Genomic DNA, 27845 nt, shown 5'->3' with positions numbered 1-27845 from the left:
TAAAAATGAGGAGTGTAAGAAGTTTCCTGAGTTTTTCTGTGTTTTAATCGTTTTTTTCGGCGGTTATTTCAACAGTGCAGTTATTTCATTAAAGTTAAACAAAGAAGGGCAGATGCTAAAGCTAAGGTGACATTTTGTCTGAAGAGCAACTTTTAAATTAACATTCACTGCTACAGGCTGCACTGTGGAACCGCAGCTCTGCTGTAAAAGCTTCTGATTGTGACCAAAAACGGAGGATCGATGCAGAAATCGCAGCAGCTTAGCGAATGCAAAGCTAAAATCAGTGGCAAATGAGATTAGCTTTGCACAATGATGCGAAACAGAATGAAACTTGGAGGCTGACTCTGGCCTCCAGCAACTCCACCGGTCAATAATTAACAAGTTTTATCTGCTTTATCCAGCACAAAACTTCCCTTGCTTTGGCTCAGTGCAGATCCTCAACGTGTGATAAGCTAAACTGAGTCAGAAATGTGCAGTGGAGGCTCTTTCTGCCTATTTTATCTATCAAATGGGTAAAATAGGCAGGATTATTTTATTTTTATACACAGCACTGCATAAACTCATTATGAACATGAACGTCGTACAGATTTTGCTTTGTGTGAATCGTTATTTTTCAGGGTTTAACTGAAATGTAAAGATACAACCTCACTAATAAATAGCCTTTTTTGTTATTCTGCTAACTTTATGCAATCCACCAGAAGACAGAACCAGAAGAGTTTTGTTTTAAAAGCCTCATGTCAAATTCTCCAAACTTATTTATTGCTATTGTGGTTTAAGTTATATAAAAAGCTTCACCAGAACATCTGGTTTGTTCATTTTTATGTAGAACCACAAAGACAGAGAGAATGTTTTATAATTAGCCTGAACATTGGTCATTTCTGGTTCTTTATATTTCAACTGTCCTAAAATATTTGCACTTGAATACGGCGTGTTGGGGTGACGGCAAACTGAAAAACAGGAAGAGCCCCAAAAATTCTCTAATCTCAGAAAGTTCCTAGAAAAATCTTGGAAATGTCTCCGTCTCAAATTTACTACTAAAAAACTCTAAACATTTGGATTTAATCTCATAAAATTTCTAGAAAATAATCTTGGAAATTTCGGAGTTTCAAGAGTCAAAAATTTGCCAGAAAAATCTCAGAAATTTTTAAAATTAATTTCAATATTTTTAGAAATGTGGACATTTCTGAGTTTCAAATTTGCTGGAAAAAAAAACAAAAAAAAATGTTTAGATTGATTTAAGAAATTTTCAAAAGTAGAAAAAATAAAAAATCTTGAGATTCATCTCAAATTTTCTAGAATAAATCTGGGAAATTTCTGGGTTTCAAAAGTTAAAAATTTCTTGGAAAAATCTCAGAAATTTTGAAATTGATATCAAGATTTCTAGAAAAATCTTGGAAATCTCAGAGTGTGAAAAATTGAAATTTGCTAGAAAAAAAAAAACAACTTTTCAAACTCTGTAGAATTTCTCAAATTAATCTAAAGATTAAATTAAAATAAAAAAATCTAGTAAATGTTCAACTTTTGGAGCTCACAAATGTCCCTGCTCTTTCTAGAACATTTCTGAGATTGATATCAAAATTTTTGAGTTGTTGTCCAGTAGCCCTAAAGCATCGTCATAGAAACTAGACGCTGACAGGATTTTGTTTTTGCAGTGTAATGAAGAATGCTCCCATTGATTTAAATGTAAACATAACACTGAAGTAAAGGCACATTTTATTAAGCTGCATGTCTTTACCTTCTCCTGTTATTTCTGCAGGTAGAAGGGGCTGTCGAAGCCGCTGTCCTGCTGCCGCTGCCTCAGCTCAGAGAACGGCGGCCTGGAGAAAACGTCGCCGTCTGAGCCGGGGATCGGCTCTCTGGCCAGACTCTTCTTTGCTTTCCTGTTGTTTTCAGTCTGAGGTGATTGCTTGGGGATTTCCTTGTACACTGTTAGGTCGGAATCGTCCGGAGTGGAGATCCCTCGTGCTCCCATGTCGGCATCAGAAGCTGAATTTGCAGAAAAAGGCCTGAGCGGTTTGGGTTTCCGCCGCGGTCCGGCTGCGTTTGGGCCGCTGTCCGAGTCGTTGCTGGTCAGGCTCCAGTCAGTCTGCTTCTCCTCTCTGACTGGAGCCTCCTGGATGAGGAGCGGCCGGCTCTGCCGCGCCAACTCTGCCTTGCTGGAGTCGCCTCTTTGCAGAAACCACTCGGCGCTTTTCCCCCTTGCAGACAAACCGGCGTAACCCACGTGGGATTGTGAAGGTTTGTGAGGGAAAGAGTTCGTATCGGGGGTCTGTGGCTTCATCACGGGGCCGTCCTCAGAGTCCTGGTGGCTTAAAGGTTTGGTCCTAAATGCTGCGGTTGATTTGAGGCCTAAATCAGCAGAAACCTTTTCCCTTTGAGGTTGCTGCTCTGGTCTCACATCAAGAAGTTCATTTAGCGTCGTCAGGTTGCTACGGAAACCTGAACTTCTAGTTGGAACGCCAACAACGGCGCCGGAAGATTCCCCCGTCAAACAACCTGCTGATGAAAAACAGACTGAGATGATACAAAATCATTCTCAGATAATGAGATTTTAGCTTTGTGCTCCTGTGAGAATGAAATCTTTTAGGACCTCTGTCACTTTAAATCCAAATAAGCTGCTTCTGGCCACGCCCCCAACTCAACATTTACATTCGCCCGTGAAAATGGCTGCAAAAAGATGCACAATTAAGCAATCGTACATCTTTGAAAAGCAGAAGTAGAGCCTCCCGCACAACCAATAAGAATGCAGCAAGTGGTTTCTTGATGGTAAGGCAACAACAAAACACTTGTCTCTTCCTGCAACCATTAAGCAGCAGTAAAACCAACTGACAAAATGTGGTGGGGCTCCGCTGGGGTTGCTAGGTGACAGGCAGAGCGCTGCTTGAGTTGCTAGGCAACAGCGCAGAGTCCATGGAATGAGACTCAACAATCAGCAGATTTTTGAAACGGCCAAAAAACCTAAACTTATTGCCAAAAACCACCAGATGTTTTTTTTTAAACTCTATGGAAGTTTTCAGAAATATAAAAACAGGTAAAATGTGAATTTTGTTTAAATTTCTTTTAAGCAGTTTTTCTCATCTTGGACTTACTTGGGAGAGAGTAATTCTTTCCGGAGTTACTTTTTACTGGGGTCTCCAGCACTTTAGCCATGGCTGCCAGCTTGCTTGCAGCACTCATTATTTTCTTCTCAGCACTGCAGAAGGCAGGAAAATCAATACAATTAGCCGGAGGAGCAATACTGCAGCAAGCGAACAAGTTCGGTACAATTAAAGCCTCTTGCCCCGCGGCTTTCCCCCCGTCCTCCAGTAACTCCTGCAGACAGGTCAGATAATAGCGCCGCATCTTCCTGGCCGTGTCCTGCCTCTCTCTCTGCACCTCGCTGCGGATCATGTCCGCCGCGCGCTCTCGACTCTCCTGCAGGTAGCGCAGCACGTCCCCTAGCAGAAACACGCAGTCGGATTTGTTCGTTTGTTGCTGCGAACACGGGGGAAGTTTCTGTGTGCCAAACTCGACACCAACCTCTGATCTTCTCCACGGTGACGAGGTATTGCTGCTTCATCTCTTCCAGGCCTTGCTGAAGATTTTGTCGGTTATCCGAACTTCTAAGAAGAAAAAAAAAAAAAAACTTAAAAAGAAAAAGGTTTCCCACAGTTATACTGTTCTGACCCAATTAAAAAGCCTGGAGACGTTCAGATGTTTAAAGTTGTGTGAAATTACTTTTACTATTTTGAGTTTTATTAATATTTTTTTACATTTTTTGTTGCATTTTGAAGTGATTTTTTGAGACAGACTAACACACATAGGATGCAACAATAAAAACGAATATAAAAATGTTTCTACTAGGATCATCCTGCAGGTTCTCTGTCCTCGCTAAAGAAAATCACCCCACAGCATGATGCTGCCAGGCCACCAATGTAGGGGTAAATATCATAATATTTGATAGAACTGATTATAAAAAATTATTTATTGCTTTTTTTAAGGTGACTGCATAGCACCACAAGCATAAATGCTATTCTTGAAAAACATTTATATATATAAGAAAAAAGCTTCTTCAGGACACCAAATACCTGATTTTTATTATTGAACTGCACATGGAGATTTAGTTTAATCATATTTTAAAGTCTACTCATATTTATTGATGCAAAAAAGAGAGGAAAAAATAGTTAAATTAACATTTTAGTCTTTTTTTTTTTAAACACTCACTGAAATTTATCATGACGATAAATGAAAAATCTTAAAAACGATAAGAAATTTCTCACAATAAATGATACGATACACATTGTTAGTTATGACCAGAGATCTTTATCCACGTCTATTAGTTTCTTATCACATCATTTCCAGAAAGGAAGTCTGAGTTGTGTGGATCTACGTTGCTCCTTCTGGCTACAACTCTGATCAACAACTCTGTTTTAGGAGGCGGCCATGTTTCACAAGATTTACGGCTTTAAACTTCTGTTTTAAACGTCTGCACACTTCAATCCCACATCTGGTCTTTGTCATTCTGTTTGTTTAAAACTCAAAAATACTTCAAATAAACAAATATATTTACACTTAATAGTTAATTTGAAACCTTAAAGAAGGCTCGACAAATACTGCTAAGGGTTTTTATTAAGAGTTTTCCAGCCTGTTTTGATCAAATTAACTAAAATTAATAGATTCTTTGGTACTTACAGGGAAAACATACATTTTTACTAGATAAAATAATTTATAATGAATATTACGGATGAATGGATGTGAACAACAAACCCTGAAGATTCATTAGCTCTCTTCACTTCCTCCAGCTGCTGCAGATGTTCCTCTTTCAGCTTCTGTATGCTGCTTTCATGCTCATCTACATTTTAGGGAAAAATAAATAAACAATGGAGGTGCAGAGTCATTGTGTGTTCAGGGTTTTATGACAAAAGTCTAAATCGAACATTTAAATGTACCTCGAAGCCGCTGGATGGCCGTTTTGTGCTCACGAATGCGATGCTGAAGTTGACGACAGGTTTTCTCTAAATGTCTCTGGAGCTCCTGATTCTTCTTCTGCAGCTTTCCCAAACTCTCAGTGCATCCCTTCCTGCAGCCAGACTCCGCCTTCCTCTGAGCAAAAGAGCCTGGAGGCAACAGGCAACAGGCATAGAAATTAAAAAGTGTAAAATAATCCAATATTTTACGTCCAAGTGCAATGCACACCTTGAATTTCGTTGATTTCTCTTGTGTGTTTCTCTTGCGTCTCTTTTAGGATGCAGCTCAGCTTTTCTTCGCTCATCTGTGAAAGTAAAAAAGTAAACTTTTCTTTTTGAAATAATAAACAGAAATTAACAGCAAATAAATTCAGTTTGTTGCAAACAATTATTGGGAGCAATAATCGAAGATAAGTGGTGTTTTTCATAAGATCCAAAAAAAGGGCAGCAGATAAATAGAAGCCTCTTTTATTGGTTTTTCATCAAATTTGTTTTAACTTTTTCCATATTTGCCTGGTCTAGAAATGTAAGAGTTTAGAATAAACCCTCCTTACAAACAAAATTAATTTTTTTAATAAAAATATGAACATTTTATTCCCTAAAATGAAATAACATAGCATTCTTTTCATGTGCACTTGATCATTTGTAGCAAAGGTTGCTTGTGGAGCTAAAAACAAATAGCATTCTGTTTTTTTGATTGTTTTTTCAATTAATAATTGGATGTCAAAATGTGCTTAACAGGAGGTTTTTCTTTTCTTTCCTAAATTTGAACCAGGTGAAGATAAAACTATGCCACTTGAGGAGGTTTGACAAGGAGATATTTACAAACAAAGAAGGTTTTTCATTCTAAATGCAAAACGTTTACAATTTTGTACAGTTTTGACTGAATTACTGCTCTGACTGGGTTGTTCTTTCAGGAATTGGCCTTTTTTTAGTTTCTGTTAACAATTAATCAATTGCTAAATTAGTTGACGATTATTGTCATCATCGATTAATCACGATTAATCGTTTCAGTCCTAGTGCTTTTGTGTACAATAAAGGAACTGCACTGAGAACAAACATCAGAAAAATTGTAACAAATGAACAGAAACCTACTTTCTTCCACTCCTTCTTGGCCTCTGTTACCGCTCTGTTCATCATGTCTCTGCACGATGTTTCAATGATGTTTGTGACTGTCGTTTCTGACGGGGATCCACTGGTTCTTTTGCTGTCTTCAGCCTCCTGATGCTCCGTTTCAGCAGGCCTGAGAAGCCGTGAAGAGACCTGGGCCAGCGCCACCTGAAGCTCTGATACAAACTTCTCCTTCTTCTGCTGTCTTTCAGCCAGCTCCTTCTCTTCATACTGGCACCTCCACTCCTCTTCTCGTGTCCTCAGAGTCTGCTGAAGGTTGGCCTCCAGCTGCAGCAGCAGCTCCTTCCTCTGGAGCTCAGCGTCTTCTCTGGCTTCCTGCACAGCCTGCTCCAGGTTTTTGCACTGCTCTTGCAGCTTGGTTTGGTAGGTTTGCTCGTTTCGGGCCTGGATGATGGAGATCTCCTGCTGTTTGTCTCTGAACCATGCGGCTCGGGCTGCAGCCAGCTCCGCTTTCAGCAGGGCGGCTTGCTCTCTGCTGGCTTGCTCCAGCTGGCTCTTGAGAGCTGCCAGCTCCTCCTGAAGGTCCACTGCTTTTTGCTGCTCCACTGGGTTTTTCCGCCACTCTTCCTCCGCTTCCTGCAAGGCCTGGGATACCTAAAAATGTATTTTAAAAATTAAATATTAAAAATATGAAAAGAGGAGGATAATCGGCAGTGACAGTAATTACAAAAATAACTAGGGCTGAAGCGATTCATTTGATTAATAATGATGAACTTAGCAATCGATTAATCGTTAACTGGAGGATACGAACTCAAAAAAATAACATTTGCTGATATTTACAACCAGGTGGTTTTCTTTGCATTACTCACTTATATTTACAAAGGCTGAAACAATTAATTGGATTAATCGATTCCTGAAAGAATTGTCAACTAATTTAGTAATCGATTAATCGTTAACTAACTGGAGTGTACAGATTTTTTTAAAAAGGCCATTTGCTGGAAGAAAAACTCAGTCTGACCAGTAACTAAGCCAAAACTGGAGATTTTGCAATAAAGATAGAAAAAAAACAACTTTATAAATATGTTCTACCCAAGAACTTTAACTTCCCCTTCAGTTCCAATTCAGTGAAAGAAATTGGCTAATTCTTAATTTCATTAATCGAAACTAATTAAGAATTAGCAATTTTTAACTGTTAAGTAAGAATTGCTAATTCATAATTAGCAATTAATTACCGGTAATCAACCTGCTATTGATCGGTATCAATAACAGGTTGATATTGATATTGTATTGTATTGAACAGAAAGGCCTGAGCAAAGTATTTGTTTTTGCTACAACTGATGAAGCGTTTACTAAAATGTTTATCTTGTTATTTAAGAAAATGAATCGAATTGTTTATTTGCATATTTTAATGTATTTTTAATATTGTATAAAATGGGCTTAAGTGATTTGATAAAAAATCCAAAATGTGTCATTTTTAAAAAATCATATTAATTGATAAATTGTCATAATAATCGATTAGTTGCAACCCTAAAAATAACAAGTTTCTCCTACTTTTTCCTTTGTGGTTTCTTCTTGCAGCTCTTCCCATTTCTCTTTTTCTCTTTGGAGTAAAGTTTGGTATTCTGGTAATGAAGACAGATCCTCGATCCAGCGGCTGTAGGCTCGGGTTACAGCCCCTTCAACCTGAAACACAAATCTCTGCTTAGTCTACCACTAAGCTTTCCCATTTAAATCATAGCTAAACAAGTAATGATAAGTTTAAGTAAGTTTGCAGGATTAATGTTGAGAACAATCTACAAATGTAAAATAAAGCTTATTCGCTATGTACTAGCTTAAAAAACTCACCTGCTTGGCCATGTCGTTCAGGTGTTTCTCTTCCAACTCTCTCTGGATTTGTTTCCTGGCTTCCACCACAGCTTTGCGTTGCACTTTGTCAGCTTCCAGTTGCAGCTGCTGCTTCTGGGCAGCCAGCCTGGAGTCCAGCTCCTCAGCAGAAATTGCCCGACCGCTGGCATCCAGCTCATCTGTTTGGCAGCTCACCTCAGCAGCGTTTCTCTGTTTCTTAGCCTCCTCCAGCTTCTGAACCCACGTCGTCTCTCTCTGCACCCCAACAGAACAAAACATATTGAATTCAGTCAGAATAGGTAGGTGAGCCTCTTGTATTTAATAACTTAAATAGGGATGCAACTAACGATTATCTTTGTAATCAATTATTTTTTGACGATTAATCGATTAATCGGATAGCAAAACTGGCAGATTTTTCATGGGAAGACTTAAAAAATATTAGAAACATATTAAAAGATGCAAATAAATAATTCAATTACTTTATTAGATAAGAAAATAAACATTTATTGCTTAAAATCCAATGACATAACATTCCTTTAGTTTACACTTGGTTATATGTAGCTAACGAAGCATCTATAGCTAAATAAATGCCAGCGTTTACCCCAGTGTATTATAAGCCTGGCGGGCCACCAGGCTAAACATTGCTTATTTAGCTAAGTCTTTTTAAAATGTTTGCATCTTTTAAGACTTTATAGTTGGTGTTCAGGTATTAATTATCAAGTGATATTTTCACATTTCCTGCAAAGTTTAAACATTTTTAATGGATGAATGACAGGCCAGCCACCCAACCGTCGGGCTTAGCAAGTTTTCTGGGGGGAAACCTAAATTAACTGCTCTGACTCTGTTGTTCTATCAGGAAATGGTCTTTCTTTGAATCTATGTACTCCAGTTAGGGATTAATCAATTACTAAATTAGTTGACGATTATTCCAATAAACAATTAATCGTTTCAGACCTTTTGAAGTTCCTTCTTCCATTTGGCTTCAACATGGCTGCTCACTTCCTGCTGGATTTCAGCCTCTTTCTCTCTGGTCCAGTCTTCTTTAAGCTTCAGCATGCCGGCCTGATGCTGAGCCTCCAGTTCACCCCTCAGCTTCTCCAAAGCTTTACTACTCTCTTCTTCCTGTTTCTTCTGCAGAGTTTCCTCCAGGAAACACTTCTCTCTGCACACAGAGATGTAACATTCCTGCACGGCCAACACCTTGTCGCTGACCTCTGACAGCTGGTTTCTGTGGAGGAAGTAAAAACAGGAGCGTTAAGCGATATGTAAAGGAGAACAGACATCAGTTTTAGGGACAGAGACTTACTGCAGCTGCTGAATCTCCTGCTGGTGCTGTGCAGTCAGCTGCTCCACCTCCGCGTTGTGTTCTAGCAGGAGTTCTGTTCTGACCCGGTTCACCACATCATCTCGATACTGCTGATTTATCCGCTCAGTCCTGAAAAAAAAAACATGCAAATAATTTAGAACTATCAGGGCTGAAACTAACGATTGCTTTGGTAATCGATTATTCTTACGATTAATCAGATAGAAATAATTTGTATTAGAAGTATTTTGAGAGATGCAAATAAACAAATGATTCAATTATTTTTCCAGCGTGGCGGCCTGAATCATTTGAATTAATTGAATCATTTGAATTAATTGAATCATTTGTTTATTTGTATCTCGCAAAGTACTTCTAATGCAAACTATTTCTATCTGATTAATCGTAAGAATAATCGATTACTAAAGCAATCGTTAGTTAAATAAAAAAACATATTTTATTGCCTGAAATGCAGCAACATAACATTCCTTTAGTGCATGCTTTGGATTAACTGATCAATAATTGGAGGAGCAGTTTTGGGTAGAATATATTTGCAAACAAATGTTTCTTTTTTATCTTAAATGCAAAATGTTCATATTTTGCAGTTTTAGCTTAATTCCCGCTCTGACTCTGTTGTTCTTTCAGCAAATTGCCTTAGTAAATGATTAATTGATTACTAAATTAGTTGATGATTATTTAAATAATCGATTAATCACGATTAATTGTTTCAGCAGATAAATAAATACATCCATCTTGTCTTGGGTTTTACCTCTGAGTAGCTTCTTGCTTTTCTTGGTCCAGTTCTTGAATCATTTCTCTCATTTTGGTGCACAGCTCAGAGTTGGCAGATTTCAGCTTTTCCTCGTTCTGTTTCAGCTCTTTATTCATCTTTTCAAGCATCTGCAGGTTGACAAGAAAACAGACTTAACAGTTTGTCTTACATAAACCAAAGAAGGTAAATAAAATGGACAAAACTCAACCTCCACTTGTTCCAGCAGGTGTGTCTCTTTCTGAGAGCCTTCAGTCGTGTCCAGATGTTTCATCTGGCTGGTCTCTCTGGCCTGAGGAGCAAAAATTATTTATTTTAGAACAAGAACAACTTCAGTTAGTCACCAGTCTTCCAGGACCATTTCCAGAGTAAAACTGTTCATTTAAAATGTTTTGTTAAGATTTTTCATGAGATTAACCAGGAGTCAGGAACCGTTTGGATTCCAATAAGCCTTTTTGCTACAAAATGACGTCTAGTCGCAAATAATAATTAAAATTAACTCAATGATTTCCGTTTTAAAAGTTTGCAGTCTGGTGCTTTGGTCTCAGCTAGCCCTTTTCTGAAGACCAATTTTGTTCAAATATACAGACTCAGAGGGAATAAATACAAATATTGTTAAAAAGATAAAAAATAAAACAACTGCTTCCATTCCACTTCACGATTATGCACGACTCTGTTGGTCTATCATGTAAAATCTCTTTGAAATACACTAATTGAGGTCAATACAGGATCACAAGCTGGTAAACGTAAGTCAATCTTTACAAGCATCCACCAGGGGGAGCCCTTACTGCAGAGCAGAGCTTTGCCTCCTCCAGCTGGGCCTCCAGCTCTCCCACTCGACCCTGAGCGAGCCGCAGCTCCTCCTGCAGCTGGTTGATCTTCTGCCTCTTTCCCTTCAAGCATCCCAGGCAGCGCTGCATTTCCACACGCAGCAGCCTCAGCGCTTCCTCCTTGGGCAGCTTCGAGTCGGACAGGTGATTCATGGTGGCGCTGAGGGGGCAGAGAGAAAACCGTCAGTTTCACGAGAACCAACCGAAGAGACCTGATGTTGCATCTGCAGGGTTCGTTCACGTCTCAACAGCAAAATTTAAGAATTCTTCAAGGTAAGTTCAGTGAACATTCTATGTATTGAATATTGAGTATTCTGTCAGAAGTATTATCAACTGATATTGATCGCGTGTCCATCGCGATATATATTGTTATTGATTTATCTTCCAGCCCTAAGCCAAACCTTTACTTCAATAACACAGATAAATAAATCATTGAATATTTATTAGTACTTAATGACCTTCAAGCTCAAATATAATACAAAAAGAAATCCACAATATATATATCTATAGATATATATCTATATCTATATATATCTGTCTATATATATATATATATAGATAGATATCTATATATATAGATAGATATCTATATATCCCTATATATAGATATAGATATATATCTATATCTATATCTATATATATCTCTATATCTATATAAAGTTCTTGATAAATTTTCTGGCATTTAGCAAATAAAAAATAATTTTGGTAATAAACAAGTGAAGTTTAGTTTCATTTAACTTCAGACAGTCATAAAAAAATCTCTAGATGTTTGAAATTACCAGGTTTCAACTGTAAATTATGTTTTCCTAATTTAGCTTTTAATCAAATGTTTATTACAAAACTGCAGTTTGAATATCGAGCACTTTGCTTGAAATTCAGGTAATTTTAATGGATTTCAGGAAAGCCTGTATTAACCTCTGAGGCAGAGTGAAATCCCAGAGATCGCAGCCTACCTGTGGACTGTTCCATTTTTCCGTTCGGGTTTCTTTAATCCCAGATCCAGGCAGGATTCAGACAGCTGGTTCTCCCAGTCGTTACTGAACTCAAACGCTATAACGCCGTGTTTCAGTGCAGATTCGTACAGCGTAATCTGCTCCTTCAGTTCAGCCATATCCTCCTTTCAGATGAACAAAAAAAGGTTTAGGTTGGCCAGTTTACACTCTGGAGAACTTTTAATTTAGTTGTAAGAAAATAAAATAAGTGGAAAGCAAACCTGTAAAACTTTGTTTATGTTTTCACTCAGCGTCTTGGCTGACTGAGCTTGTTGTAGTTTGACCTGCATTTGACTCATTTCCTGAACAGAATCTGAAGAAAAACAAGCAAAATTACTCAACAACTAAAACAAACGAGTAACCAACCACATTCGGTTCAGAAAAATCTTGTGATTTTTAATACATGCAGCATTGGGACAAAGTATTTATTCATTTTTTTATTTTTTATTTTTAATTTAATGTTTGTTTTTTGTGTGGCCTTTATTTGACAGGTAATTGACAGGAAAGTGGGTAAAGAGAGAAGGGGAAGACATGCAGCAAAGGTCGCCAGGCCGGGAATCGAACCTGCGACGGCCTGTGCCACCACGGCGTCGAGGTCCGACGCTGTGGTGGGTTGTGCCACCACAGCACATCCCATTTATTCATTTTTTTATGTTTCACACAACAACATAGATGTTTCCAGTAACTAGCAATAAGTCTTTTACTTAATTGTCTGTATTAAATTTTGCCCCGCTCTTTTTTTTTGTTTTTTTGCAGAATTGAATTAACTTGGCTGCAACTAATGATTATTTCTAACTAATCAATTAGTTCCATTAAATATTGACACATTCTACAGATTTTCTATTCAACCACTTATTACATTTTATAAATGCATTAAAAGACGCAAATAAACAAATAATTAAATTCCATTTTTAAAGAAAAAACATTTTATAGCTTAAAATCCAGTAAGATTTAGGAAACTCTTGATTATTTGAAGCAAATGATGCATCTACAGCGGAAAAAATGTAAAATTCTCAGGCCTTTCTGAACATAAATACAGTGTAAGACTAAACTTTTGATGATTTTTTGGTTCAACCAATTAATAATTGAGGAGCAAAATGAGCTTGTTAGGAGATTTATGTTTTCTTTTTAGAGAACTTGAAACAAACTATTCCACTTGAGGAGCCCTGGGTAAAACATATTTATAGAGAAAGAAGTTGTTTGTTTTTTTATCATAAATGAAAAATTTAATATTTTTGTACAGTTTTGGCTACTTTTAATCATTTGGTTCTTTCAACAAATTACCTTTTTTGGAGTCTTTGTACTCTAATTAACGATTTCACTGCAAAAACACAAAATCTTACCAAATATTTTTTGGTCTAGTTTCTAGTGCAGATGTCTTTGTGAACCTGAAATAAGACAAACTAAGTTAAAAGTAACGTTTCAACAAGATAACGGAGTTTGTTTTAAGTAAATATGTCCTTAATATTGATGAAAGTGTTCTTGTTTCATTAGCAGATTATTTAGTTTACAACAAAACGTTTTTCCATGTTTATAGGTTAACTTATCTGCATGTAGAAATAGTCTGAATCCTAGTAGTTAGTCTCATTTCCAGTGTAGAAAGATTTTGTGTTTTTGCAGTGTATTTCAACTGTGGTTCTGAATTTCTCTGGATCAGAGCGCGATGTGTTGGTCTAAGAGGTCTTTTATCCTACTTCATGCTGTCAGGCGGGTTTTGTTGAAGTAATCAGGCCTGGATGTGGCGACCGACACTGACCTCAGTTTTCATTAAAAAAAATTTAAAATCACAGCAAATTCACAATTTAACAAGGAAAGTGAGGCAATGAGTTTTTCTTAATGAGTAAAATCCTAATTTGATAACCTCAGTTTGTATTTATACATTAGTTTTGTCTGATATCAAAAGGTATTTGACGATCCTATGTCTCAGAAAAAACTGAAAGAAATCTGTGAGGGTGTAAATATGTTTTCCAGCACATATCTGGACTCTTTACTGACTCGTCTGCAGCAGCTTGGCACATTGTTGCTGACTCTCTTCGAGGCGCTGGCTCAGAGAGTTGACGATTCTGGCTCTCTCCAGATGCTCTTCCTCTCTCTGATGCTCCAGCTGCTGAACTTGCTGCTGCAACTTCTGGCTAACATCAATCTAGAAGCAAGAAATCAAACAAGAGGAGCACAAAAACCATACTGATGATGCTTCTGCACAAATTGTTGATGAATAAATAGTTCTAAATAACATTACTCACCTGGTCGTTCAAAGCCTGGGAGGTGGAGTCGAGTTTCTGCTGCAAGGCCAGCAGCGCCGCTTCGTGCTGCTCCTTTATGACGGCGAGGTCTCTGTCATGCTGCTGCCGCGCTCTGGACAGCGTGTCAGAGCGACAAAGCTCCAGCATCTGCTGCTTCATGCTGTCCACTGCAGCGTCAGCAACCTTCAGCTTCTTCATGTTCTGCAGCACAAAATGCTTCGGCTTTAAACACAAGACCTGATTTGTTCTCCAAATGGTTTCAGTGACAGAATATTTAAAGCAAAGGAAGGGAGAACATCAGCTTAATTTACTTAATGTACATTATTTCTCCACAAAGAAGGTATTGCTTTCAACCGCAGTTCATAAACGCTACATAAAGTAATTTTAAATTACAAACTTAGCAATTTTATGACAGCATATTAGGGCCACTGCAGACAGAAAAAAAGTGTTAAATTCTGCCCAAAAAAACACTCAGAAATTTTGACAATTAATTTTCTTGAAATCTCACTTTCTTTTAAGATTTTTTCAGAAAATCTCCAAAGTTAATCTCTGGATTAGCTCTGAGATCAACTTCAGAAATTTTTTGATTAATCTCTGAAATTTTCTAGATTTCATGGGCTTTTGCAGCTGATTTGTCAAGAAAATTTCTACATTAAATTAGCAAATAAACTAAGCAATAAGCAGTAAAGATGAAGAAGTGAGACAACAGCATGCATCGTTGAAACGTTTACCTCCTGGTCTTTCTCTTTCAGGATCTTGACCTGCTGCTCCAGTGCCTTTAATTTGTTTTGCATTTGAGCTTCTCCTTTCTTTGCTTCTTCAATCAATCGACTCGACTCCCTGAAACTTACTGCCAGGCCTTCTTTTTCATCTGTTAAACAAAACAGCAGACTCTCATGTATGTGGTTATTTTCACATATATTTCCTGGTGTGAAGACAAACAGAGTGAAACTGACCTTTGACAATTGCAAACTGATGCTCGACGTATCTCATATTTCGGCGTGAATCTTCCAGTTTCCGCTCCAGGTCTTCAATTTGCCTCTGCTGAGCTTTGTTTAACACCTGCAGCTGGGCGACCTGCTCCCTGTCTGCAGTTTCTGAAACGCCACAGACATTTGAATCCCCAAATTATTCACAGTTTTAACAAAAGCTCCAGATTATAAGGCACCCGCCATTTTTTGATAAAATTAAAGGGTTTTAAGTCGCCTTATAGTCCAGAAAATACAGTAGGCTATTAGTTGGTAAGGCTTTTCAAACCTCAGCATTTCACCAACATTAAGGCTTCGAAAAGAAAAAAACAAGACAATAAAACCAACAGTAGAAATAATGCAGCATCAAAACAAAGATTACTGAAACTTACGTTGCGTCGAATCCAGAAAATCCCTCTGTAGCTGTTCGAATTGATCTTTTTGCTGAGCACTATGAGGGTTTAACATTTTTGGCTGATGGGCTGGATGCTGAGGGTTATAATTAACCTTGAGCTCATTGTTGCCATGGTCACCTAGTCCAGAGGTTAACTTCTGAGGATCAAAACAAAGAAAAACTTTTTATTAACGCACATATAACAAAACTAAAAACAAAAACTTCAGGATTTCTCCAGACAAAAACGGATAACTCACCTGGAAATGGTTTCTGGTGTTGTGGTCGCCATGGCACTGCGGACTCCTGTAGCCTCCGTCGCCATTATAATCCAGATTGCTTCTGGTGCTTTCAGGGAACAACCGGGGGTCACACTCTGCAGAATAATCCCCAGTCTCTGGATATCCATCTAAGTCCATGTTTGTTCGATTTTCCTGAGCAAAGTGACGACCCTGGTTCCAGCCGGGAGGCAGATTCTGAGTCAGGTGTCCGTTAGTGTGGGCAGGTCCATCCTCGTACGCATACTCATCATGCGAACCGTGATCATAGTCGACTTCGTAGGTCTTCAGAGAAACAGTGACAGCGTTATTGATTTTTTATTTACTTTGGATATTGGACAGTAATGATCTGATTAGGGATTAATCGGATAGCAAAATCGGCAGATTTTTAATTTGTACACTTTTATCTTTTTCATACAGTATTACAAATACAAGAAAAGAAGCAAATAAATAATTTAGTTCCTTTTTTTATACAACTAAATGTATTGCCTAAAATGCAAAAAAAGATTTGCTTCAGGGAACGTTTGACTATTTGTAGCGAAGGATGACTCAGCAGCTAAAACAAATACTTCGAACAACATGTGAACAGCTCAGACCTTTCTTGACTAAACATCAATCCAGTGATCTGGTTTTTATTTGGATTAACCATTTAATAACTTGGTAGCAAAAGGTGCTTAATAGCAGATTTTTATTTACAGAATTTGAATCAGGTGAAGCTAAACTGTGACCTGAGGAGTTTGGGGTAGAACCTACAAATCTACAAATATCTCCATATTAAATGCAAAATGTTTGTATTTTTTGTGCAGTTTTGGCTGAATTACTGCTCTGAGTTTATTGTTTGAGTCTATACTAGAGTTAACAATGAATCAATTACTAGTTTGACAATTATTTGAGTAATTGATTCATCGCGATTAATCTTTTCGGTCGTAGATTTAATACAAACACAAAGTAAGACAACCTGTGTGTGAGAGGTTGGATGCGAATGATCAGACCAATCCTGGTTCCACTTCGTCTGTGGGCTGAAAGAAAACAAAAATCACTCTCAAACCACTTCTAAAAATCTCCAGATTGGGCTGATGAGTGAACGGAAACACGCGTTACCTGCTGCCGGTGTTTTTATTGCTGTAGGTGGAGCTCTCCAGCTCAGGAGAGGAGGAGTCTCTGCTATCTTCCAGCATGTCATCTGGTAAGTCAGTGAGCAGCTTGTGCAGCTGCAGAGACATGACACATGGAAATTAGTCAGCAAGGTTGCTCAGCAACAAAGTTATAAAGTAACGCAGTGTAAAGAAATAACAGAGATCAACGACAACGTGAGAAACAGCCAGGAGAGGCTGCACTTTGTTTTCTCACAAGTCACGGAAAGTATTTTCTGATCTTCCTACATGTTTTATTCTGAAACTAAACTAAAAAAAAATTTTTGTTTTGAAATGAGAGTCGTTCAACAAACTAACCAGAGTTATTCAAATGTGTACATTTTTACTTGAATCAGTAATAAAATGCCTTATTCACATATTTTTGTACCTTTAAAAAAAAAAAAAGCAGAGAAAGTTTTGTATCAGTAAACAGGATTCCAGAAACGAGCATAACCTGCTGGACTTACTTCCCACAAAGACTCCTGAATATTCCTCAAATCCTCGACTGTGTCCACGACCGAAGGAGCCATATCACCACAATTACACATCTAGAAAAAAATCCACTGCTTCTATCGATACCACCAACATAGCCTAATATATCTGTGGAGATGACCTCCTGTGTGAAACATTCAAAGTGCGCCTGGCATGTTGTTGGGTTCCTGTGACATCACTGCGTTTCGCTCCCAAAGACCTCCATTGTTCAGACAAAAAACATATAGCAGGGTTAACTGGAGCAGAAACATTCCAGCTACTGGCAGCAAACGAGGTCCCCTTGACCAGTTTGTGTGTAATAAGTAGATTACAGTTAATTGATAAAATAAAATCAACTTGGAGGGAAGAAGTTAGTTTTGAATCTAATTAGTAAGCAGCTCAGCAACATTTCTTCCCACCTAACTCGAGCTCAAACGGGGTCAAGAGTGGAAAGAAATCGACTCAGACGAAGGAGAAAGTAGGGAGGCCACAGGGCAGAGCGAGTTTCAGCGTGACACACCTGGAAGGAGGCCTGGCCTCTCCACCGAGCCAATAATAGCTCTGACACATGGAGTAACAGATTGTGGGTGTGAGCAGCGCTAAATGGAGGTGGGCCCATGAGAGGGTGGCTGTGATTTCTCAAATTCAAATAATGAACACTTTACTGCTTCTACAAACAGCAGAGAACAACCTGACAGATTTATCATTTACAATCACTATCCAACAGCAGTGAAGAGCTCTCCCTGTGAGGCCTGTAGCAATAAATCAATTAATTAATCGCATGATAAATTAAAACGAGCTGAATCATTTCTATTTGCATGATTTATTATTTTTCTCTTTTTACCAAAAACTGGAGGACAAAAGTCTTCAGTCCAGTGTTTTGGTCTAAACTTTCCCTCAAAATCTTTTGAAGGAAAATTTTGTGTACAGAGACTACATAGGTAATTTTATTTTTTATTTGATGTTGTTTCTATTATTTATTTTGGATATTTAAAATGTCTTCCAGGGGCGTGCTCCGGTGGCGTAGAGGTTAGCGCGCCCCACGTTTGGAGGCCTTCAGTCCTCGACGCGGCCGTCGCGGGTTTGATTCCCGGACCCGATGACATTTGCCGCATGTCTTCCCCCCTCTCCTTCCCCCTTTCCTGTCAGCCTACTGTGTAAAAAGGGACACTAGAGCCCACAAAAAGGAACCCCTGGTGGGGGAAAAAAAATAATAATAATAATTAAAAAAAATAAATAAAATAAAATGTCTTCCAGTTCCAGTGTTAAATATTAGTTAGATTAGATTGTATTACTTGAAAATGGTCTCAAAACAGCAGAATTATCGTTTATCGCAATAAGTTCTGGGACAATTTGTCATCCGGCAAAACTTATCATGACAGACCAATTTTCACTTTCTCCAGTTGTTCTGTGCACCATTTTATCTCAATACACTTTCATTTTACCAGGACAACCTAACATCTGCCCACACTGCCAAAATCAAAGGTGTTGATGATACCAATGCGTTTGACTAAATGACAGCAGACCCAATGATGCAGATGAACTGAAAGTCATCATTAAGGCAACCCAGACTTCCTTAACACCTCAGCAGAGCCACATGATGACTGGACACACTGCACAGATCCAGTAATTCATGCAAAAGAAGCTTCAACAACATGTAGAGTACATTTACTGTAAAGTACATGGAAATACTTTATAGTAGGCTGACATTTCTGTTTGAAAAACATTGAAGCAAATTTACAATGGACAGATAGACAGATAGCTCCAAAAGCTTCGTACATTAGTTTGTTGCCATTTTTTAAATTATTTTCTAGATTTGCAGGCTATTTTACTTACATCCACCTTTTCACCTCTAGTATTGTTTTTTTTTTCTATGTGACTGAGAGTAGCCAATCCAAAACATTAATTTTGTTATTCTTTAACTCCTTTCTATCTTGGCTGTATGCTTTTGATCAATGCCAATTTGTAAGACCGATTTGTTGCCAAGCTTTAGTTACTGACTGATATTTTGAATAGCGCTTCAGAATTGTCTTTTCCATACAACACCATCTGTTTTGGAAAGTCTACAAGTCTCTTTTTCCTAAAGCAACAATGTTAAACTCCGTACTTCACAGCAGAAATGGTGCTATAAACCTTTAACGTTATGACCAGTTATGGCCATTATGACCAAATACAAAGTGATCTGACTCAGTTGCACATCCCTGGCATTGCAAATCCAATATTTTATTTCTAATAACTGCAGTATTTTTCTGTTACAGTAATATAATAATATTATTATTACTATTATTGTTGTTATTGTTAAACTTGTTTTTAACATGTTAAAAACTTTTTTGGTATGAACTTTTATACCTGTTGCTGCTAACTGACCTAAACGTGGAAATGTATAGTCATTTGATGTCATTAAAACAGAATAATAATAAAAAAAACTATTAGATGCAGTTATCCTATGTATTTAAATATGTAGATCCAAATAAATAACCATGGCACAAAGAGACGAATATTAAGCTGAGGAAAATAGGTCCCCTAACACTGTTACATGCTATGTTTTGCACCTCTTGTTCTCTTGCGTAGTCTTCCTGGTCGTATTCATCTTCCTCATGTTGAGTCTGAAGGGCAGGGCTGTCAAAATCAATGGACATGTTGCACTGCCTGCTTGGAAAGAAGAGTAAACAGTCTGGTCAGCTCGGTACGCTGCAACAGTGTAGTCAGGCGTTAACTTAAAAGATGAGTAAAATGTATGTTAAGCGATTTTTTTGTTGTCACAAGCGGATATGCATATTAGTAACTTACCAAGTGGAGGAGGTGAAAAAAGTGGACGTTCCTTTTAGTGGCTCATTTAAGATTCTGTTGAGTGCTGGCCATGCTACTGTTTACATTACAAAACAGCTATTTAAAAAAAAACTTTGTTGCTTTTTTTAAATTAACAAAAGCATAAAACCCTTTCACATAGAATGGTATCTGTAGATGACGATTATTTATGCTAGTGCAGAGTTTAACAAAATTTTCCGAGAATTTCTCCGGGGAGTAAACTCTAAAATCAGAAGCTAACAGAAGTTAGCCAGCTAACTAGCCTGTTCAACATACGCGTGACGTCGACTCCCCCTCTTTGAAAACTCGCGCGCATTAGCAGCGCCAAACCTCCTCTCATGTAAACAGGAAAAAAGAAAAATGCTGCCCAAAAACTGTATGCAGCTTCATGAGGAAGCATAAATATTGTTATTTCACTGATTTAGTCATTAAAAATCCGTCCACTTAGTCGAACAGGCACGCCAGAAATGTTTTAGTTATCTTTCTAATTCCGAAAAAAGTATAGGTTAGCAACGTCTCCATAGTAACGGTTTTACAGGAATTATGGGTAGGGTAGTTCTTGGTATGTACCAATGTTCTACTGATAGTTGACTCCAAACACGCTCCGAGCGAATAGTTTTATTTTACCATAGCAATTTTTTTAGGTAACAGATATTTTTCTTTCTCATGATCAGTAGTAAGTAACAAACTCAAATAAATCATAAAACTAAAAATATTTGGTCTAAAAAAATCTTGAATTATAGTTTTTATTGGGCTCGCAAAAGTCATAACCTGCATACTAGGAATTCTTACTCATTATTTTTTCAGAAATTACTTCAGGCTGGAGGTTATTGTTTAAATAATGCTGAAATGTCCAGTTTGAAGTCGCTTCGCTTTCTACGGTGGGCAGTGTAGGTCATTTCTCCTCCTATTTCCGCGTCTTGGCTCTGCAGCTGTTCCTGAGTCAGCTCCCTATTCAAACAGCAGCTAAATGGAATGAGTAGATGTTGCTTCAGCATGTCGGAGGTCAGCGGTTTCATATCCGGGATTTCTGTGGGGCAGTCAGCTGACAGCAGTCAGGCTGCTGTGTGAGAACTTCGACAAGAAACCGATTAAAAACCAAGTAATCTCTGATCAAGTAAACATGGCATCTAATCCACCCAAGATGAAGATTGAGATATCTTCCAATGAAAGGTGAGAAGCAATGAATGGGACCGATTGTCCGTTGTTGAAATTAGCAATGTTTACCAATTCTTTTTATTTTCTTCATGAACAGGCTGAAAAACTTGAAGGATCATTTTGAAGCAAAGTTTGGAGAATCTCCTCTCTTCTATGCATGTGCACCTGGAAGGGTAAATCTGATAGGTAATTTAATAATTTAAAAGATCATTTCAGACTATGACCACCTTAAAGTTTTACTACATGTAAATTTTGTTCCTCTCTTTTATATTCAGATGGTTCTGTGTCACTAAATGATGTTGTCTAAACCCATTAAACCACATTTAACATGTTAAACTTCTGAGGTTTTTCTATATATTATGAAAGTACTCACACTCCCAGTATTTTTTTATCTGTTGTACATTTAATTTGTTCCATTTCATTTTTACTTAACATAACACATAATGGTACATAATTATGAAGTGAAAAGTGATGTTTTTTTATTATTATTTACAAATAAAAATATAAATGTATTACATGTAATAAATACTTTCTATAACCATTTTTCAATGAAACATTGGATTTACAATGAGATTGAATGAGACAAAGTTGGACTCTGTTTACTAAATTGCTAAGGAAACAGAGTGGCAATTGGTTGCAGTGGATATAAATTGTTGAAGCAGTTTTAGTCTGACACAAAAGTAAAAAGTTAAAACCTTAAAGAAATTTAACAAACACCTAAATACTTTGGATAACTAATCAGAGTTTTTAGATGGAAATATTCCTAATATTACAGAACTTGAGTAGCTAAAATATTTCTACGGTGCCAGAAGTTGCAAACAATTGAATTATTTCAGATTAATTGTAAATTTTTGTTTTTCACCAGGCGAGCACATTGACTACTGTGGATACTCAGTCCTGCCAATGGCCATCGAGCAGAACATCCTGGCCGCCGTGTCTGTGAACAACTCTGGAACGATCCAACTGGCAAACACAAATCCTCAGTACCAGTAAGACGCCAACAATTACTACACTTTTATTTTATATTTTTGCAACTTTAATTAAGGGCTTCAAAAAATATCGGTGGTGCATTTGTCATGTTTTTTAAAGGCTTTGTGTTTATTTGCAGAGATTTTAAAGTGTCCTGCTCAGAGGACATCGTCATAGACAGAGAAAATCCAAAGTGGTATTATTATTTTCTCTGTGGAGTCAAAGGTATCCAGGTAAGATGTGTTAGTGAAGCCGTGGCTAAAATAAATAAGATTTAAAGCGAAAACAGTTGAATACAAAAAGGCATTTATCTTCTTTTCTCAATGGCTTAAGTTAAAACAAACTTCTCTTGTTTTAGGTCAGTTTGAATTAACAAAATTATTTCTATTTGCTAACTGACATAATAATGAGAGAAATAATATGTAAGATTTATTACTCAAACCAGAATTTTACATACAGAATGTTTATTATTTATTTTATGCAATGAGGAAAAGGATCATTGATGCTTTCATGGCTTTGAAAACTTCTGGTTAAATGGAGGCACACTTCTGGACCTTTTTTTTTTTTTTACCCTATTTTGTATTATTTCTTTTTACTAAACAGAAATAATTTTGATAATTCTAACTGACCTGAAACAAAGGAAGCTTTGTCGGATTTAACTTCAGACAGTGAGAAGTATGTAAACTTTCTTTTTTAACTGTATTGCGTAGTTCTTAAATGGAAAGTTCTTTAACTATCCTACAGTGTTATATATTGATCTGATTTTATTTTCTCCAGGAGAAGTTTGGGATTGGTCGTCTGGCTGGAATGTCTTGTGTTGTTGATGGAACCATTCCTCCCAGTTCTGGTCTGTCCAGTTCAAGTGCCTTAGTTTGCTGTTCTGGCCTCTTAACAATGGAGGCAAACCAGAAGTCTCTTTCTAAGGTAAAAAAGAAAAAGAATTGCTTTATTGCGAGTTTGAAAATGGTCTCTAATCAATAATATTATCATTTATCATCGCAATAACGTTTGGGACAATTTATCAGCCAGGAAAATTGTGACAAGCCTAACTATGTATCATTTTCCAGTGCTTTGTGTTATTCCTGCCAATAAATTCCCAATAAAATATATCAAAGTTTGTAGTTTAATGCAAAAAAAAAAAAATCTCAAAAGATATGAATGCTGAGGCAAAGAAGTTTTTAAGTGGGGGGCAAAAACCCAAGAAAATTATCCATCAAATTAAGACAACCCCTTTATGTGTTTACCTTTCCATTCCTCAATGTGAAGGAGTATTTTGTGGAGATTTCATGTGTTTATTGCTTCTTTACTCTGTTTTTGTCCTCTGTCATCTGCCCTCCAGGTGGATCTAGCTGAGATATGTGCCAAAAGTGAGCGCTACATTGGGACAGAGGGAGGAGGCATGGACCAGTCCATATCATTCCTGGCAGAGAAAGGAACTGTATGAAGCTTTTTTCCCCACCACTGCAATGTTTCTACATTCAGATGGTTAATGTTTATTGAAATGACAGAATTTCAACCACTTATCAGGCGAAGCTGATAGAGTTCCAGCCTCTGAGGGCCACCGATGTCAAACTCCCAGACGGGGCCGTGTTTGTGATCTCCAACTGCTGCGTTGAGATGAACAAAGCTGCTTCTTCTCACTACAACATCCGGGTGGTGGAATGTCGGATTGCAACAAAGGTGCATCTGAAGCTGCAATAAGTTGAAAAAAGCCTTGTGACTTATTCTTTCATCCTGAATTTGTAATTTGACAGTGTTTTTCGACTCTGGTCCTAATGTTTTAGGCATTTCCCTGCTTCAGCACACACGATTTCAGTTGATGGCTGATCAACAGACTGAATAATCTGAATGGGGTGTGTGGAAGCAGGGAAACATCTAAAATATGCACTTTAGATTGGGAAACACTGATCTAATACAGTAACAACCTACTAGCGATGCAAGTTATCAATTAATGAGTTTAATTGATTGCTCTTATCTATCGACTAGCGATTAGTTACTTTATAAGTGGCTACTATTTTATCAACTGGACCGACTGTCTTTCCATAACATGAAGGACTACATAAAAAAAAGGCACATTATTATATGTTAACTTTTTGTGTTAGCTTTGCAAAATTTTGACTACATAAACAAAAAAAAAGTGTTTTCTCACATTATTACACTTAGAAAGCCCTCAAGATAAACCTTGCTTATAGTCATGACGTCATTTGCTATCGGTTCATAGCAAATAATTAATTATTGGTTGAAAACCTGACGCTGTTCTGTAATGCAGCTCGACTGAATGGCCGCTATTATTAAGTTGACAACTTAGGAAGCTTGTCAGGTGTTTATATTTCAAAACAGAACTGCTAAAAGTGCATCTAGCGTACAACATCAGACTCTGTTTTCGACCGTTTCTCTTTCCTGTTATGGAATGGTTGCCACCACCTTAAATTGCGTACCAAGCCTCCGCTTAAGGATGACCAGCAGCCCCCTCTGCTGGATGGTGGCTAAACTGCAACGCGGAAAGAACGTCTACAAGGACGTTATTAGTTAATCGAATGAAAAAAGAATTATCTAATAAATAATTAATAGTTCTTTGATTGATTGATTACATCCCTAGCTTACACAACTCTGTGGTATCTTAAATGTTAACACTAAGTGTCTTCCGGTTTGGGCGCAGATGTTGGCGCAGGCTCGAGGTCTGGATCCGAGCAGGTTTGTGAAGCTCTTTCAGGTTCAGACGGAGCTGAAGGCCTCCCTGGAGGAGATGCTGGCCCTGGTGGACGAGGTGCTGCATCCTGAGCCGTACAGCCGTGAGGAGATCTGTAAAGTGCTGGGTATCACCACCGAGCAGATGTGCACAGAGCTGCTGAGCGCTAACACTCAGCACGGTGGGTAACTGAACACAGCTGCACAATGTGGAGTGAAATCACCCGACTTAGTCAAAAATCTTTGGTATAATTGATGCAATCAGTATCTAGTAGTGTTGCTCATAAATCAGCCATTTAGGGCTGCAGCTAGTGATTATTTTAGTAATCGATTATATTGATAACTTTGTGATTAATCAAATCGTCTGATTCTGAAGATTTTTCATTGAGAAAATTAATTTAAAAATGGAAATTGAATTCAGTATGAGATCGCCTAGCCCTATTTTCAATACTAAACAACACTTAAGTTGCGTCACTCTTAAGATGGCGCAATATCTCAGTTTATGTATATTAAAAGATTTGGAAAATTCTATTTAACACCATAAAATTGTGGATTTTTCTAAATCAGAACATTTAAAATTATTAATTTTAAGTTGGTTTTTCTTGTCTATTTGTTTCTCAGTAATAAATTTCAAGCTTCACCAGCGAGCCAAGCATGTGTACGGTGAAGCTGAACGCGTGATGAGGTTTAAGAGCGTTTGTGACGTTGGAGCTGCAGTATCCATAACCCTGCTGGGAGAGCTGATGAACCAGAGCCATGCAAGCTGCAGAGACCTGTACGAGTGCAGCTGCCCAGAACTGGATCGACTGGTGGACATCTGTCTGTGAGTACAGCAAAACAAACCAACACAAGAAGAAATTTTTAAATAAGAAAATTACAATAAAAAGGATGAAAACAAAAATGAAAAAATAATTATACGCTTTTGTTTTTTCATATCTGATTTATTGTATAGAGGTTTGGGACAACGCATATGAATTATTTAAAAAAAATTCTGACTTAAGTTTCAAAATTTTGACTTTAATTTTCTGAGATCAAAAGTCAGAGTTCTCTGATTAAAATTAAAATTTTGAGGAAAAAAGCCAGAATCCCTTTTTTTTAGTTTCCTGTCTCTATTGTAGGACCAAGCATTAAAAAAATTGTACTTGGTGTCATTTAGGAGCATAAAGACTTACTAAAAATTAATCTGTAAACTAGGCAACAAATAAACACCTTCAGCTGAACTCATGTACCTCTAGTGACACCTTGTGGTCAAACTGCGTGTAATCAATATTAGTTTTTCTGTTTATCTTTATTAACAAAAAAAGACAAACTTTTTATTGTAATTTACTGAGTTGCTTCTGTTTACCTAGTTCCTTTTTAAAAAATTGTAAGTGTGCATTTTTATTTTTACTGCCCTATGTTTTACAGCTAGCATGATCAATTTGCTATCACAAACACACACACACTAATCCAGCTATTGATTTTAGCTTTTACCAAGCGACTGACTCAGTAAAACCTCTATCAGTTCAATAACAGTATCTCTCACATTGATTTTTCTTAAAGATTAATGACGCCAAAAGTTTCGCCGAAGCGCTGAGTTCTGGTTCTGGTTGCAGAAAGTCGGGAGCCGTCGGCTCCAGGTTGACCGGAGCGGGCTGGGGAGGCTGTGCTGTTTCCATGGTTACCAGCGAGAAGGCGGCGTCTTTCCTCCGAGCTGTCAGAGATGCTTACTACACGCCGGACCCACGCAGAGTGGCGATGGAGAAACAAAGTCTGTTTGTGACGAAGCCGGCGGGCGGAGCTGCAGTCCTACTGGAGGAGTGAATTACATAACCGATGTTTACTTGTTTATTTTGCAAACAAATCAGCTAAAACAAATGCAAACTGGAATTTTTTTTACATACAGAAGGTGGAAATTAGGATGTTAATTTTTTTTCTTTTTTTTTTCTACAGACGGGAACATAAGGGCCAAAAATGCACTTTTGTGATATTTTCTTATGATTTTCTAAAAATTAATCTGGGAGATGATGTCAGATGATTTTGTACCCAAAAATAAAACCCAGCTGTAAAATAAACTGTATTAATAGTGTATAACTGGTACACTTTATTAAGGAATAAGTAATGTCCAAACAAGTTTAACTAAAAGGCAAAAGAATAAAAACATGGACGGCTCAATTCACTAAACCTAAAACAGGACAAATGGAAACTGTAATTAAAAAAACAACAGGAAATTATGGCACTTTTTTTTTTTTCTTTTACTTTTCTACAAATGGTGACACAAGGGCAAGATGTCCATCTGTAAGAGTGATATGTATTTTCTGGATTTTTTAAATTAATCTGGGAGATGACGTCAAATGACTTTTCACCCAAAAATAAAACCAAACTCTAAAAAACTTTACATTTGTAGTGTATACATTTCTGCTGCACTTTAAGGATAAATAAAGTAGGAAAAGTTTAATCAAAAGGCAAAATAATAATAACCTGGCAATGATAATTACTTGGTAAGACAAGTTACAAGTTGTGAAAACCTCTGGATGAGTTTTGCCTTCTGGGCTGTTTAATTCACTAAACTAATCAACACTATTTTTTTAATATCCAGGAGCTGGAATTGATGGTGTTAATTTCTTTTACTTTTCTACATATGGTAAGACAGGTACAAAGAACTAAAACAACAAATAAGGAACGAACCAAGGATGGATTTAAAAAAATGAAGAAAAAAGATACACAAGGAAGCAAGAACACGTCGTACTATTTTTCTCTATTTTATTTTTTGTAATTCTTGTCCAGATCTGGAAAATACTCAAATCAAATTCCAGATTGTTCAGGGACCCAGAAATTTCCCTAGACTTTCTGGTTTCACCGAACCCTGGACACGATTCACAGTATTAAAAAATGAGGTATGCTTCGTAATCATTTGAGTTTCAATTTACCTAAATAATAAAAAAAAACTCTCACAGCTTGTGCTTGGTTTGTCAGATCCATTCAAATATACAGTATGTCACTACA

General features: G+C 37.4%; 2 protein-coding genes across 4 annotated transcripts; one reads left to right on the top strand and one right to left on the bottom strand.

The window, feature by feature from the left end:
* Nucleotides 1-1695: 1695 nt before the first annotated feature.
* Nucleotides 1696-20574, bottom strand: cep152 (centrosomal protein 152). 3 transcript variants are annotated; one of them, XM_044125024.1, is made up of 27 exons: nt 20028-20574; nt 19790-19889; nt 16735-16844; nt 16592-16652; nt 15616-15918; nt 15357-15516; nt 14953-15093; nt 14728-14867; nt 13997-14197; nt 13749-13896; nt 11975-12066; nt 11715-11878; nt 10720-10921; nt 10143-10223; nt 9932-10062; nt 9169-9297; nt 8817-9090; nt 7863-8117; nt 7569-7700; nt 6042-6671; nt 5176-5251; nt 4929-5096; nt 4747-4831; nt 3520-3602; nt 3281-3437; nt 3090-3193; nt 1696-2499 (listed from the first exon to the last, which is right to left on the bottom strand). In XM_044125024.1, exons 2-27 carry the CDS (start codon nt 19874-19876, stop codon nt 1745-1747), a joined length of 4869 nt encoding a protein of 1622 aa, XP_043980959.1. In that variant the 5' UTR covers nt 19877-19889; nt 20028-20574; the 3' UTR covers nt 1696-1744. The 3 variants fall into 3 exon arrangements, with proteins under 3 accessions (XP_043980959.1, XP_043980960.1, XP_043980958.1); XM_044125025.1 differs by having other exon boundaries at nt 1696-2496; nt 19790-19886; XM_044125023.1 differs by having other exon boundaries at nt 19790-19886; nt 20028-20573.
* A 342-nt stretch (nt 20575-20916) lies between these two features.
* Nucleotides 20917-27237, top strand: galk2 (galactokinase 2). Its single transcript, XM_044125365.1, has 10 exons — nt 20917-21218; nt 21301-21389; nt 22069-22192; nt 22312-22405; nt 22950-23096; nt 23512-23610; nt 23700-23852; nt 24832-25042; nt 25482-25683; nt 26456-27237. Exons 1-10 carry the CDS (start codon nt 21169-21171, stop codon nt 26661-26663), a joined length of 1377 nt encoding a protein of 458 aa, XP_043981300.1. The 5' UTR covers nt 20917-21168; the 3' UTR covers nt 26664-27237.
* The last annotated feature ends 608 nt before the right edge of the window (nt 27238-27845 follow it).

Source organism: Gambusia affinis, linkage group LG08, assembly GCF_019740435.1.
Source record: "Gambusia affinis linkage group LG08, SWU_Gaff_1.0, whole genome shotgun sequence".
In the NCBI taxonomy this organism is placed as follows: Eukaryota; Metazoa; Chordata; class Actinopteri; order Cyprinodontiformes; family Poeciliidae; genus Gambusia; species Gambusia affinis.
The sequence above is the reverse complement of the archived record's forward strand: the minus strand, read 5'-3'. Positions and strand labels throughout refer to the sequence as shown.